This window comes from Leptosomus discolor, chromosome 25 (assembly GCF_034619465.1).
Source record: "Leptosomus discolor isolate bLepDis1 chromosome 25, bLepDis1.hap2, whole genome shotgun sequence".
Classification (NCBI taxonomy): domain Eukaryota; kingdom Metazoa; phylum Chordata; class Aves; order Leptosomiformes; family Leptosomidae; genus Leptosomus; species Leptosomus discolor.
In genome coordinates, this window is record NC_141415.1 from 7796367 (window position 1) to 7810104 (window position 13738).

Here is a 13738-nt window from a genome sequence, read left to right on the forward strand (position 1 = left end):
CGGCCCTTCCATGAAGGGTGGTCTCCTCCTCCACTGCTCAGCCAGCCCTGGGAAGCTCCCAGGTTTCATGGTTCCACATCCAACAGTCACAGAATCAAATGCCTTTAAACGGCAAAGTCTTGTGCTGACCTGAGCACAGACTGAGACCAGGGGAAATGTAAAAACCAACACTCCCATGGCTACACACTCTCTGGCTGTGCTGCAGCCAAGAATGTCATCGCTCAGAGTGCTGTAATTTGGCACAACGTGGTGTTCCTGTACCCCAGCGCGCGCGCCCGGTGAGAAGCACTTCATTGGGAGTTCATTAAAATTCTCAGCAAAGACACTGCCATAGTAACCTTCCCGGTGACTCGCAGAGGGATGACTCAGAGACAAACACTGAACCAACCCTTTCAAGAGCAAATTGAGTTAAGTGTTGGCATCCAGCAAGCGACATGGAGAGCAGCAGCTAAATGGATTTCCTGGCCATGTTACAAAAACCTTCCCCAACCAAAGCATAATTATAATTATGAAAATTAAAAAGTCAGGACAGAAATCTTGTGGAGACAGCTGGAACAGTCACCTGAAGTAACAGGCCAATTAAGGGGACAGCTCTACTTCCAACAGCTTTTGAAGCCGCTGGGGGCTCTGTATGAGGCAGCGTTTACACAGCCAGCAGTACAAGCCCAGGGAATTCTGAGAGGGAGCAGGCATTTCTAAACTGTAAACCAAAAAGGCTGCCTGCAGGCCTCTTCTCGGCCATCACTTTTCAGGGAAATAAGTGTATTGACATGTTAACTTTTTACTTTGAAGTTTGAGAGAGAGTAATTATTTTCTCTGGATTCAACCTCGCCTGAGGATTTTGCACACTACTGCTCCTCTCAAACTGGAACTGAAACACCGGGGGAGCATCAGCTGCCACGAGGCTGTCAGTAACCAGCAAAAGCCAACAGCAAAACCTAACGACGCCGACGGGAGCAATGCAGGCCAGAACCACCTGAGGAAGCCTGTACAAGTCCACAGCTTCGGCACGTCGCTGAATGAAGTTAAATGGGAGTCTCCCTCTAAACCAGTCAATTCTGAATTAAGGAACTGACACAACGTCCGAGCAGCGAGGGAAGGCAACTGCAGCTCCGAGTGCGATTAGGAGAAGCCCTGAGACTGCGCCAGACTGCGCACAGCTCTCATCGTGGGTAACAATGCCACGGTACTTGAGACGCAGCAACAAAACCCATTGGAAAACCTCGATGCCATGGACATACAAGCCAGGAGGAATTGATCCTGCAGTCCACAATAAAGGAATTTGGGCCAAAGTGGGCTGTTACTTGCCTCTGGGTAAGCTTCCCTGCCAAAGGGAGGGGGGAACTCCACATCTCCCCACTTCACTTTGCAGATGTAGTCGGCAGTCGCATCAATCTTTGCGGCCAAGTCGAGGATGTAGACACCATCGTCAGTCACTACTGCATGTGGAGAAGATACCAGAATTATCTCTGTCTGTACAGAGACACGCGTTACAGATTCCCTCACAACATTTGACACCATACAGAGACCGTTACCGAAGCCAGGTCACCTTTGCTCCCCTTCCTCCACGCTGTCAGTTACACTTCCCAAACCCAGCGAGTTCCCTTTAGAATTAACCCACGACCATGGTCACGGGCCAGGCCCTGGCTCAGGGGCTGTCGTGGTCTGATCCAACAGAGCAATCTTTATGGTTTTGTTCTAACACCCCTTTCAATGTATTTTTCATTTCCATCAGGGGATCAGATAACCAACACCCATGAGCAGTTTTGATTCACTCAGCTAACAGCTCCGAGCCATCACAGCCACGTCGGTACTTTTGGCATAAGCCACCTACTATTGCTGTGAACTACATAAACCGGAGAAGGACAAAGTACCCATTGCAGTATTCTAGAACAGAAAGTCCCGCTCCCAAAAATATCTGTTACCTAACGGATTGATCTCGAGGTACGTGAAATATAGATCTTCATAAAGGTTGAACAGGCCACAGATGAAGCTAGCCAAGATGCTGTAAAAAAAAAAATATAACAGAAATTCATTAAAGCAGACAAATATAAAGCACAGCCTGCTCTGCTTCATTTATATGCAGCCATCTGCAAACCTACTCTGTACCAATTTCTTTCATTCTCATTCATCTTCTCTGGAAGAAGCCTAGGTGATGACTCAAGGAAAGGAAGACCTTGATGACTCATCTTAATTACACTCCACCAAAGTCTGCTGAGAGCACAGTTGCTCACGACTGTCAGAGACATTCGGTCTGTTTAATCTCACCGAGACAGAAATGCATCATTGTCTCTCGCTGTCAGAGCTGAGCTTCGTGAGCTGGGGCAGGGAAGAGGCTGCAGTGAACTCTATTAGTGACAGGCTTCTTCAGCCTTTCCGTGCTGAGCCAAGCCATCAGGGATCATGTTATGTTTGGAAAAATCATGACTCACATTAAGATAACTAGGTATAGGATCTAATTAAAGGAGACGCAAAAGAAGCTTTGAGATCTACAGATAAGCTTGCAGTAGGTGTAGGAATAGCGAGAGAATACCTTCTTAGACTAGGCCAGAGTAAGGCAGAGTACATTTCTGAATTAGCAATCAGACCCACACCTTACCACCATCTCTACTAAATAAAAGAAAAACTCTTCTACACTGGCACAAGGATCAAAATTCAATACATATCTCCAGCATCCCAGAGGTCAAGACTTCAGCAGACTGAGAAGCGCTGCTGTCAAGTCAAGGCTCAGAGCACTACGAACATTTATTTTGACTTTTACAAGCAGCTTGGAGAAGGTCAAAGAACTTGGATTTCGGATGCATGGCATGTTCTTGAGAGCAGCAAGAAGGGCAGGAGAGCAAGCTTCAGGGTGAAACAGAAAGAAGGGATGTTGCCCTGAAATAAAGCAGAGGCGCTTCTGGGAGGCTGGCCATGCCTGGAACCGGGCATCTACTTACTCCCTTTTATTTGCTGGTGCGTGCTGCAGGAGGTGCTTCTTTACGTCCGATTCACTGAGCTTTTCATCCACCGCCACAAGCAACTTCTGAGCTTTGGCATCAACATCTCCCACATCCACACCCCCTTCATGGTGGAAGAGGACATAGTCTCCCTCACGGGCCGCATATATGCACACGTAGAACTCTTCCTCCTGCACAGACCCAGGCACAAGCGTTACAGCAAGTCACACCCGGAGAAGACCTTGAGGAGGCGGCTCTTGGGTCAGCGCTGGGGAAGGGGCCAGGGAGCGCTGCCAAGCTTTCCGAGGAGCAGCAGCACTGGAGCGGCCCAGACGCGCCCCAGGGTCGCACGGGCCGTGCTGGCCTGGGAGGGAGAGCGGCGGGGCCCCGAGTGCTTCATCCCGGTGAAACGCGCCAGGGCCAACACCTCCCACTTCTGGAGAAAACCGCTCCCGTCCGGCACAAGCGCAGCGCCAAGCGGGGTCCCGTCCCGCGCGCACGGAACGCACCCACATCTTGGGTAACCACACCCTTCCCCCAACCCAGGGCGGAGTACGAATATGTCACCAGCACAAGTGGAGATCTCACACCAGTTTGTTCTCCACACTGGGCAGAACCAGAGCACAGCTCCGTCCACGGCATCGACACGGTCGGCTTAGCAGCGCACTCGCAATCTTCGGTGCTCCCCACTGTACCAACCCACCTAAGCTCCACGCCAGTCAAAAGAGATTTAAAAGCACTTTTTAATGCTTTATTTGGTACACTAACCTGTTTGTGAGGGACGAAGGGTTCAATCAGAAAATTCTTGAGGATCCCCTTCGCATTAGCAATCTGCAGGCAGAAAACAAGACAAACACCAATAAACACTTGTCCAATACCCACATTCACGGCAGCATAAGGCAAGCTTCGAGAATTAGTCAACACTGCTCTAAAATCACCTCCTCCCAAGCACCTCCCCACTGTGACTCCTGGGGAACCATACTCCTCCCTCTCCAGCACAGGACCAAGCACTGTCGCTGCCAGGCACACTGCTGCACCTCTCCAGGAGACCTGAACTTCACAGGTTACAGGAGTCGGTCACCTCCCCCTTCCCTAACGGGACAGATGGCTATCGGAATCACACCAGAATGGCTGCTCTTCATCTCCTGGCCCAGGGACAGCACCTTTATGGAGCACCGGTCAGTGCAGTGTGACATGTGATGGCCTGAGCTGCTTGGAGCTCTGGAAAAAAAAAAAATCAGAAGTGATGGAACTCCTGAGCTAGGCAAGGAGCGGCAGGAGCAGAGGCCTCTGCCCTGCACTCGCCCTGGAAGGGAGCATGGAAAAGAACCTTTTGGCCTCTTCCTACAGGGACACACAGCGACAGCAAGGTCCCAGGAACCGTCCTGCGTAGGTGCCACCTAAACCCAAGCTTCCTGGCTCAAGGGACACTCCTGCACAGGCCATGGGAGATACCCCCTGCTCCTGGGGACTGCTTCAGGAGCGAACACTGGTCACAAGTCCTTGGCCCAGTCCTTCCTTTAAATGTGGTGGTTGTATCGTGTGCTGCAGAAGTGTTTTCAACACCCCTCCTTCTCCCGATGGGCAGGCACAGCCCTCCCCAGCTCGAGCGCTTTGTGCCGGAGCCAGCCGCAAGCCAAGCTCAGCAGGACCAAGGCACCAGCTGCCTTGAGGCGGCAGAACTCTGTCAGCTCCCGAAACACCGCAGCTGGGGTGGCAGGCACTTTGTCATTAGCACTGCAGTGTCACTCCCAGGTGAGTAAATGTTACAAGCCAGCACCGAGTTAAAATAAGGACTTGAAGGAACACTCCGTCACCATCCAAAACACGCCGGCTGGCTACAACAAGGGGACAAGTTTATGACATACTTGTTACATCTGCCTCGGGCACTGAAGTGAGGCAGCTCTGCCAAGCGGACACAGCACTTGAGCCACCAACCGCTGACTCCCAAGCGGAAGGGATTTTCAAACCTGAACGTTACTAATCGCTGCTGAGCTCCCCCGACGCCAGCCCGGCACAGCAGGCGGTAACAGGGAGCCCCGAGCCGTGTCATTCATCGGTACTCGCGTACCAGCGGAAAGTTCACCCATGGGGCAGTTTCTCACTTGCTTTGGCATCGGCATAACGGGCCTTTGAAACCACCACAAGCAAGAGAAACGCCTGCACTCCAGCTCCGATCACGCAGGCAGGCAGGCCAGAACAAGAGTCTCACGTTTTTGTCGCGAAGGCGGCACTCACCGTGGTTTCCTGACCCAGACGCTGCTTGAGCCAAACCTTCACCTGATCCAGAGTGAGGTTAATTCCAACCAGTCCGAGCTTCCCGCGCCTCTTTATGAGCTGATCTGGTTTCACCACTAAACGCTACAACACAGCGCAAGAGAAAGAAGCGTTAGAAAGTGATTTTGGTCGAGTGATTCTCTGCAGACAGCGAACCAAAAACTTAAATTCTGTACGGCAAACGTCCTTGCAGAATTTCTTCAATCTCTTGGCAAATCCACCTCCTGGTACAGCGTGCCTGCAGGTTTTACTATGCTGTACTTTGGGAAAAGCTGCCTTATTTCCACTCAGACACAAGTATGCACCAGCGACCGAGGTGACAGTTGTTAGAATGGGGTATACAGGCTCACCTTCCGCAAAAATAAAATATATCAAAAATCGCACTGAAAAGCACGCAGCATCCCGTCAGTTTTGCAAACTGTCTTTGTAAGATGAATCATGAAATTAGTATTTCTCTGCGAGCAGAGGCTCATAAGGAGGCACTATCGGAGGCAGGGCAAGCACAGTCACCTGCTGGCACAGCAAGCTCCTGCTGCCACCACACACTTGGTGCGCGGGACGGCCGAGGGCCTGGGTCGTGCACGCTCTAGTCAGCTGACAGAGGCTCCTTACACGGTACCTCCGGAAAGCTGTTCCCAGGTGACACACTTACCTCTAGCTCGCAAATTTTGTATTTCTCTATTTAAATAAGAAGTGGGTGCCATTGTTCTGTACAGCTGACACGTCCTGGAACTTCAGTGTAGAGTCAGGACGCAGCACGCAGCGGTACAGAACGTGGACTGTGGTTCTTCTGCTGGGCCCTGCAGCACTTTCTGGCGTTACAGAACTCTGCCTGAAAGGCTAGAGAGCATCCTTGCTCCCTTCTGCCTTCCTGCAAGTGCTTTCAGAAGCCCTGCTGATATCTTCCCGCAATTCGCTCATGCACTCGAGTATGGAACATTTAATTACTTAGCGCAGGGCTTCTATCATTCCGTCAGTGAAGGACTGAAACGTTCACGTCCTCCCAACCAACGATTTAATATAATTAACCGCTGGAAAGGAGCCAGCTCGGACAACTAATAAAGAGAGCTCTGGAGATGTTTTCTCTACAGAAAGTGCATTGCTATGGAACACACAGAGATATAAAAGGTCTTCTGTGGAAAAAAAAGCAAAAAATGAAGTTTCCCCTGACATTTTTCTTGGGCACAGGAAACCTAAGCAGCATCCTAACGGAACATGAAAGCTGGCTGCAGAGAAAGCACTGCTTGATTTCAGAAAGAACAGGGGCTGACACCTCGAGAGACTCTTGCTTTGTCTGCATCAGCCTCGTTCACATTCCGTGTGGTTTAGCAGCTTCGTTTGCACGTATCTCTGCTCATGTACTTCACAGTCCTTGAAGGGATCTTACAATCAGCCCCCTGGAAGGCGATACAGCAGCCTTGAAGCAAGGCTTGTTCCTTCACCAGCGCTGCAAGCGAACGCTGCAGAGCAGCAGCAGCAACTGACCCTTCAGGAAAGCTCCAGAGCCCAGCTCCGCTCGCAGCCTGCCACGGCACGACGTGCCCTGCCCGAGAGGCGGCAGCGGGGGCGGGCAGCGGTGGGCCGGGGCAGGCACGGCGCTCTCCTCACCTCGCTCAGCAGCCAAGGGTGGTCCTGGGTCAGTCGTGCCCAGTCGGTGACCGGGGTGACGCGGGCATACTTGAAGCGGTTCTGGATGGCAGAGGACGTGCAAATGTACTTATACAAGAACTCCTTCCCCGTCTGCTCCGAGATGGCTTTGGCTGACATGGCGACCTAGTCTGAACTGAGGGGGGAAAAGACAAAAAAGGGCCATCAGGAACAGAGCCCAGTTCTCACAGAAAACTCCCCATCACCTACGAAACGCACCTGACAAGTAAGAACATTTGTGTCGCTTCAAACCTCTGCCCCATTCCACTGCCCCGAACACTGTTTTGGTCCAGCCTTGCCTGCAGGGAGAGGCGTGACCCTCGCGGCTCGGCCGGGCCACCACCGTGCCTCTACCGGCCCTGCCAGCCCAGAGCACCCCCGCGCCTGGGGGAGCGCCCAGCCGAGGCAACTTGTCTCCAACTAGGCAGGACCCCGGGTCTGCCCTTGTGGGATCTGTGTAACACCCCCCATCTCTTCTAGCTCAGTTCCAGGGAGTGACGAGGCAACAGGGGAGGAAAACCCTCCCTCCCACTTGTTGGCTTATGGCATGCCACATTTCCAGTCTGAGCTTGGCTGCAGGCAAGTTAATAATCCCCCAACCTTCTTCTAAAGGGAAAAGAAAATGTTCCCAGTATTACCAAAACCAGAACACATTTACATCATTGGTTTATTCTTTGTTTCAGAACCTAGATGTGCTGGAAGCAGGTCCACACCCTACAGAATGAGATGCTCAAGACAACAAAGAAGATTAAGGTTAGACAGTTTTGGGGGTTCTTATGAGAAAAATAATTTTTAAAAATCCCTAATTTCACACCTTTCCTGGACTTTCTTCTCTTTTAAACAGTGTATTTCAATCTGACAGAAGTAAATGATTTCTGATCTCAAGGCTGTAACTTTGCTTTCTGATATGCAGCAACAGTCATAGGTGTCAAAGATGCATTTAGTTTTTGCTGCAATAAACACTTATTTAAAAGAATACTTCACCCCAGTGAACCTGTCTGTCACACCAGAACCGAGCCTTGTGATCAGCCAGAGGCCAGCGAGCGGTTTTGATTTTCCTGAGGGATCAGCTGCCGACAGAGAAGCTCGAGCAGGGGCTCACGCTGCATCCCGAGTGACCGGGGGTCACGTCGCTGTTCCCCCAGCACAGCCAGTGTGGCAGGAAACACAAAAGCACGCTTGGGGGCGGTTTCTGGGAGAGCTGCAAAGCAGAAGGGCACCAACACAGAAAAGAGCTCAGACTCCATCTGAGTATCTGGACAGTGAAGTATTTGCGTGGCCAGCAGGAGTAGGTGCCCACACCATCACAAAATAGGTGACCCCACCTGAAACCCACAGAGAGAAACTGCTCAAAAATTCCACAGTTACTTCTTGTGCTACCTTCTGGCTAATAACCCTTAGTAATCAACTGGGTTATTCATCCCATAAGCAAGCACCGAGTATGCCAGGGAATAATTAGCCATCGTTAAAAATAAAGACCTTTTTCCCTAGAGCAGCAAGAAAGCGGTTTGGTCCAACCCCCCTCCCCCAACAGACAAAATATTTATTCTGCAGAAAAAAGTAGCAGGAGGCAGGCTGCGTTCCCTGTGTGCCTAGAACGAACCAGGCTGGCGAAGCAAGTACTGTGACTGAAAGCTGTTCACGAAGCTTAAGAACCGGCAGCCAAACTCGCTGCCACCATCTTTGCAAATGCAATTCCAGTGCTGGAATAGAAAAGGAGAAGCCACAGAAAGGGTAAAAGATGTTAAAAAAGCAGTTTTCCCGCCTTCAGAGAATTTGCTATGTAAAACTCCAGCACGATTGCAGAGCGGCTTCCCACTGAACCCCATTTCAAAACAGCATCAGACAATGGTTCTGAAGGACCCTGGTCCTTCCTCATGGAATCGCAGCCCCACTCTGGTCACCATGAACACTTGCACCTAATCTCCAGTCTGATCAAACCCCCCACTTTATTACCCCCCTGCTGAAGTCAACACAGCCCAAGGAGAGGGGAGCTCTCGTGAACAAGCCGAAGGAGACCAAGCACCTTCGGTTTGTCCGGCCCCGCAAAGCCAGACACACGTCGGGCCATCCCGCTCCCCCTCGCAGCCCCCTTTAACGGAACAGCCCCCCACCCCGTTAGCTTCCAAGAGCCATTCCTAAAAATACAAATTCAGAGGTGCTGTGGGAATGGAGTTGTCACGGAAAAACACTGAGAGCCACTGAATTACGTCAAGTCCTGAGGTTACGAGCAGCCGTTCTGCAGGAACTCCAGAAGCAAGGGAGAACTTCCCCCGTGTGCTCCCAGCGAGGAGACCGAGCGGCGCTGGGAGCACACGGTTATCTCAGGGCGAGGATCCCCAACACAGCCGTCGGGGAACACGTACCAGCAGCACGTACGGAAGAGGAAGGAGCGTCACTGGCGGGGAAATGCCGGGTACCAGCGGATTAACCCCGAAAGTTTTAGGAGCGGGAAGGCTTCCTGCACAACCTTCCTACGCAGGCTGCAACTCCGGCCATAAGCTAACCCGAAACAGTCATTCTTCTGTGTGTGAAGCCACCCCAGCTTTCTAGAAGGGCAGGAACTGTGACTGGAAGGGAGGGGAGGCGAATGGGGCAAAGCGGGGAGGCTGACGGGGAAGCGATCTGCCACAGGCAAGCGGCAGCCAGACACCCCGTCAGGGAGCGGGCGGGCGTTGAACGGGCGGCAGACGTGGCCGCTCGTGCTTATGGAGCAACGAGGGGTTTGCTGCACAAAACCCCATCGCCCTTCTCCGCTCATCTTTGCCCTGCTAATGCCACAAACCCGTAGTGTAAGCTGCGCTGTAATCGGCATTAACGATTCACAGACCAGCAGAGTTGCTTTGACTGCTCAATCTTTATTAGCCAGGAAGCCCACGAGGCAGAACGGTTTAACTACTAGAAACCCACTAGAGCTCGCAGCACCAGACCAAGGCGACTCTTGGGTGGGTTTGCAGAGCTGGTTTGCATCTGTCCTCTGCCAACGGTGGATCACTTCCGTGACACCGCTCAGAGACAGCTTTTCTTAGTTATGAGGCACTGCCCGTGCACCAGGTAAGGGTTGTCACCAAGAACATCCCAGTTCCTCCGACCAGAAGCTTACAGCTTTAATACACAGTCAGTCAGCCACAGGCTAGCTACAGAGAAGGACCTTCCAAAGCTACAGAGGTGGCTGTGCATTGGGATAGAGTTGGCAGAGCTGCAAGATAAAACCCCACCCAGCGTTATGCTGCAAGCACACACAGACATTTCAATCCCCAACCACCACTCTGGTACCTTGTCTTCACAGCCCCACACACACACACTACACGAGTCATCTGCACTGTAGTGCTGAAAACTTTCCATTATGACTTTTGCTGTAAAGCAGTGCTATTTCTAAGAGCTAATCCTGCTCCCAAGTTACCTGCAGCTATTTATTCTGCCTGGCAGGAAGCCGCAGTACCCTGGCTGTTGAAGCCCTCAGGAATCCATCACCTGCCTGCTCTACACTATGCTAAAGGCCAGGCCCAGAGAGAAGGTGTCACACTTCCCCGCAGTGGAAGCAGGTGGATAAAAGAAAACAGCAAACCTAGTCCTTAATCTAAAAATCTTAAGTATTTTTCATTTCCCCAGGGTGACACAGAGCCCCTCAACAATACTGCAGATCTTCAGTCCACATTTACAAATTAAAACCATCAAGCTGATGCTAGTCATGCCAATGACCACGATTCAGTCATCTGCCGTCGCAGGAAACCGGCCCCAAGACATCCCTCAGGTCTTATGAAAAACAATCCTGTAAAAAACCCAGAACAACACAGTGGGAACAACAGTGACATCCATGGGATTGCTTAAACCTGAGGGACACAAAACAGGAGGTCACTCCCACGAGGCACGGCACTGTGAAGCTGCTCTCATCAGTCAAACTTTACCGGCCTCCTTTACACCATTACATTCTGCTGCACCCACAGTTTCTCTCCCAATTTCATCACCTCATTTTTGCAATAACACTACTGGGGTAAAGAGAGAAAAACCTAGAGGATTATCACAATAGCAGTAGAAAAATGGCAAAATCCTCGTGTCATGGCAACAGAACATCAGGAATGAGGCTGTTCTGCCCTTATCGGCCCATGGTTCCCAGAGACATTTCCTAATCATTAGCAAGTCTTAATCACACCCCTCACTCAGTTTTTCCACTGCTCCAACCCTGCCTCTCTCATGGGACAGACGGCACAAAACAATTGCTTCAGTCTGCCGAATTGTTAAGCTAAAAGATCAGCAGGAAAAAAAAAAATCCATAGGGCATCAGCAGTTCCCAGCTGTATGTGCTCATGCAGGTCCCCCATCAGCCAGAGAGGCACAATGAGAGCAGACGGCAGGGACCGGTCACATCTGCTCTGCAAACACCCAGCAGGAGCACGGACCGCAGGTCACCGCAGCTTCCCCAGGAAGAGGCAGGTTCAGACTCTCATCCATCACGGACAGCCTGATCTTCAGTCACACTTGGCACCTGCAGTACCAGCCAGTGCTGATGAGAGCAACGCCTGCCCCTCTGAAGAAAAACAGAGGGGGGTGCGGGGAAAGACAATAACCCCTTTCTCCGTACCACGTACAAGCCATAGGGTAACGCTCCCTTCAACCGGCTCACTCCAGACACTGCTCTGCTCACGATTCCTTAGGCAGGGCTGAACGGCAATTTTCTCACGGCTTCAGGCCCCACATCTTGCGACCACCCCACACCGGGGTCGATTCACGTCAGCCGTGCAAGATGCCTTTTCCAGTCTGCCCTTAACGCGCACCCTGCACTGCACAAGGTTCGGGATGGGGCAGACAGAACGAGCAGTTTCTAACCCAGATGGCTCTCTGCTGCCTGCGATGATTTGTGGGTCACGCCGCCAGTTCCGTACCTGCCTTACCCGGGCCCTTCAGACCCAGTTAGTCTGAACTGCCTCTTCCTCTGAGGAGCGTACGATGGAAACCAGCTGGTTCCTGGCCGGACCTGCCGAGTGAAGGGCACTCTGCTGCTGCTTTAAAGCATTCTCCACACTGCAGGCCACGAACTTCCCAGTTAAAAAGCAACAGACCACAGGATCACAGAACTGCTCGGGTTAGAGGGGGCCTCGGGAGGCCACCCAGTCCAGCTCCCAGCTCAGGGCAGGGCCAGCTCTGGAGTTGGCCTGGGTTACAAGGACCATTCCTGCATTTGAAGCCTGCTGGCCCTAAGCAGAGGCAAAGAGCTCTGGTGAATGGATGTCCCACAACCTAGTCTTGGCTTGGCAAGGGCGTTACTGGTGTAAGAAGAAAGGTGTAACTGTGAGCTTCACCAGCCTGTGCTCATACAGCACACGGCGCTCATGCATGGAATTCTCTTGGATCCAGATCAGTACCACGCTCCAGTCATACCTGAGCGACGTTTTTGTTGGGAGAAAAGGACTCCCTCTCCAGTAAAGATTTCATGCCCTCTCTCCCGAGAATCATGTCAACAAAAGCACACTCTAAAGCAGCCTTCCCCTCCACCCCAGGTCATTTATTAACACAGTTCAAGATCAGCCAGCATTTCCAGCCCACAGCAGCGTGAAAAGTTACATGAGCTTTCACCTGGCAAACACACACGCTTTCATGAGAGGACGGGGAGAGGGCTGGAGGGAAGAGGCTCTGCAGCAGTTGGCCAACTTCACGGGTCAAGATAGCCCGATGCTGGGCATTGTGAAACGCCTGGCACTGTTCTGGTGTGATGCAAGCAGGTGCACTCGCCGGGGCGGTGAGCGCGTTGAATGCCCAGCTCTGGAGGAGGTTCCCTGCAGCTGTGGAACCTCTGAGAGCAAAACAGCAGCCAGGGAGGGGAACAGCCTACGAGCAGAGTTAAGTCTGGCTAACAGAGTGCGACAGACGGGCTCTAAACACCCTGGTAAGCATCTGGTGCTGGAAGAGGGGTATTTGGAATCCTGTCTTTGAAGACTATCTTATTCTGCAGCCCTGGGGAAAGTCTTTAACAAGTTCATTCTTTAAATCTTTCCCCACATCACTTGCAGAGCAGACAGCAGCAGTGTGTACCGTGGTCTGCACGGCTAGGCAGGGTTCCCAACTACGGCTGCACTTCATATCGGGGTCCCACTTCAAGCAGAGCTGCTAACGGTAGGAAGAGCACTGCTAGCTGGAGGATGGCGAGGAGCACGCTTTCGGCGGGTTTGTAGAGGTCTCGTATGGGAAAAACTCTAAAGGGTTTTAACAACAGCATTAGACAGCAGAGCTAGTACTCCGAGCTCCAAACCCAATCGAGGAAACGAAACAAATGCAGATTTCTACAAACAACAAATATATTCAGGATGCACACAAGCGTTCAGTCTTTAAACACTATGGCAGACAACAAACATCGTTTAACAGAGAGAAAAGAGAAGCCCATACAAGAGAATTTCCGAAGCAGCAAGATAAACAGCAGGTGTTTGCAGGTAGCAAACAGCAGAGTTGGAAACCAGCCATCTCGCAGCTCCTGGAACTGCCGGATCCATTCACGGGAAGCAGGAGACACACAGGCTGTTCACCCTCCCGCTGCTGCCTCCGCAACCCCCACGGAGGCGTTTTCACCCCGCCAGGGGGGCAGCCGCGCTGGGGGCCAAGGGCTTCCCGGCCGAGGGGAACGGACGCGCAGAGCCCAGCCCAGCCCGGCCCCGCGGCGGGCACAGACACGGGCCCTTTCTGCCGGCCCCTCGCCAAGGGCTTGCGCTGCGCCCACCGCAGACGGACCGGGCCGCAGGGAGGTCCCGTCGGCCGAGCGCTCGCCCAGCGCGGACACGGCTCGTTCTCCAGCCGGAGGGGAGCGCTCAGGGGGCGGCAGTGCGAGCGGGGAGCGCGGGGCTGCGGCTGCTCCCGCCCCGGGACGCTCTCTCCGCCGCTCCCGG

At 52.4% G+C, this 13738-nt stretch overlaps 1 protein-coding gene across 1 annotated transcript in view; it reads right to left on the reverse strand.

The window, feature by feature from the left end:
• The window catches only part of ACLY (ATP citrate lyase), a 28929-nt gene that overhangs the window by 14830 nt on the left and 361 nt on the right, over positions 1-13738 (reverse strand). The window contains exons 2-7 of the mRNA XM_086478107.1: positions 6825-6994; positions 5178-5300; positions 3708-3770; positions 2940-3130; positions 1926-2005; positions 1309-1439 (exon numbers count right to left, since the gene is read on the reverse strand). Coding sequence (XP_086334233.1) covers positions 1309-1439; positions 1926-2005; positions 2940-3130; positions 3708-3770; positions 5178-5300; positions 6825-6983 — 747 coding nt within the window. The 5' untranslated portion in view covers positions 6984-6994. The remainder of the gene's footprint in view (positions 1-1308; positions 1440-1925; positions 2006-2939; positions 3131-3707; positions 3771-5177; positions 5301-6824; positions 6995-13738) is intronic.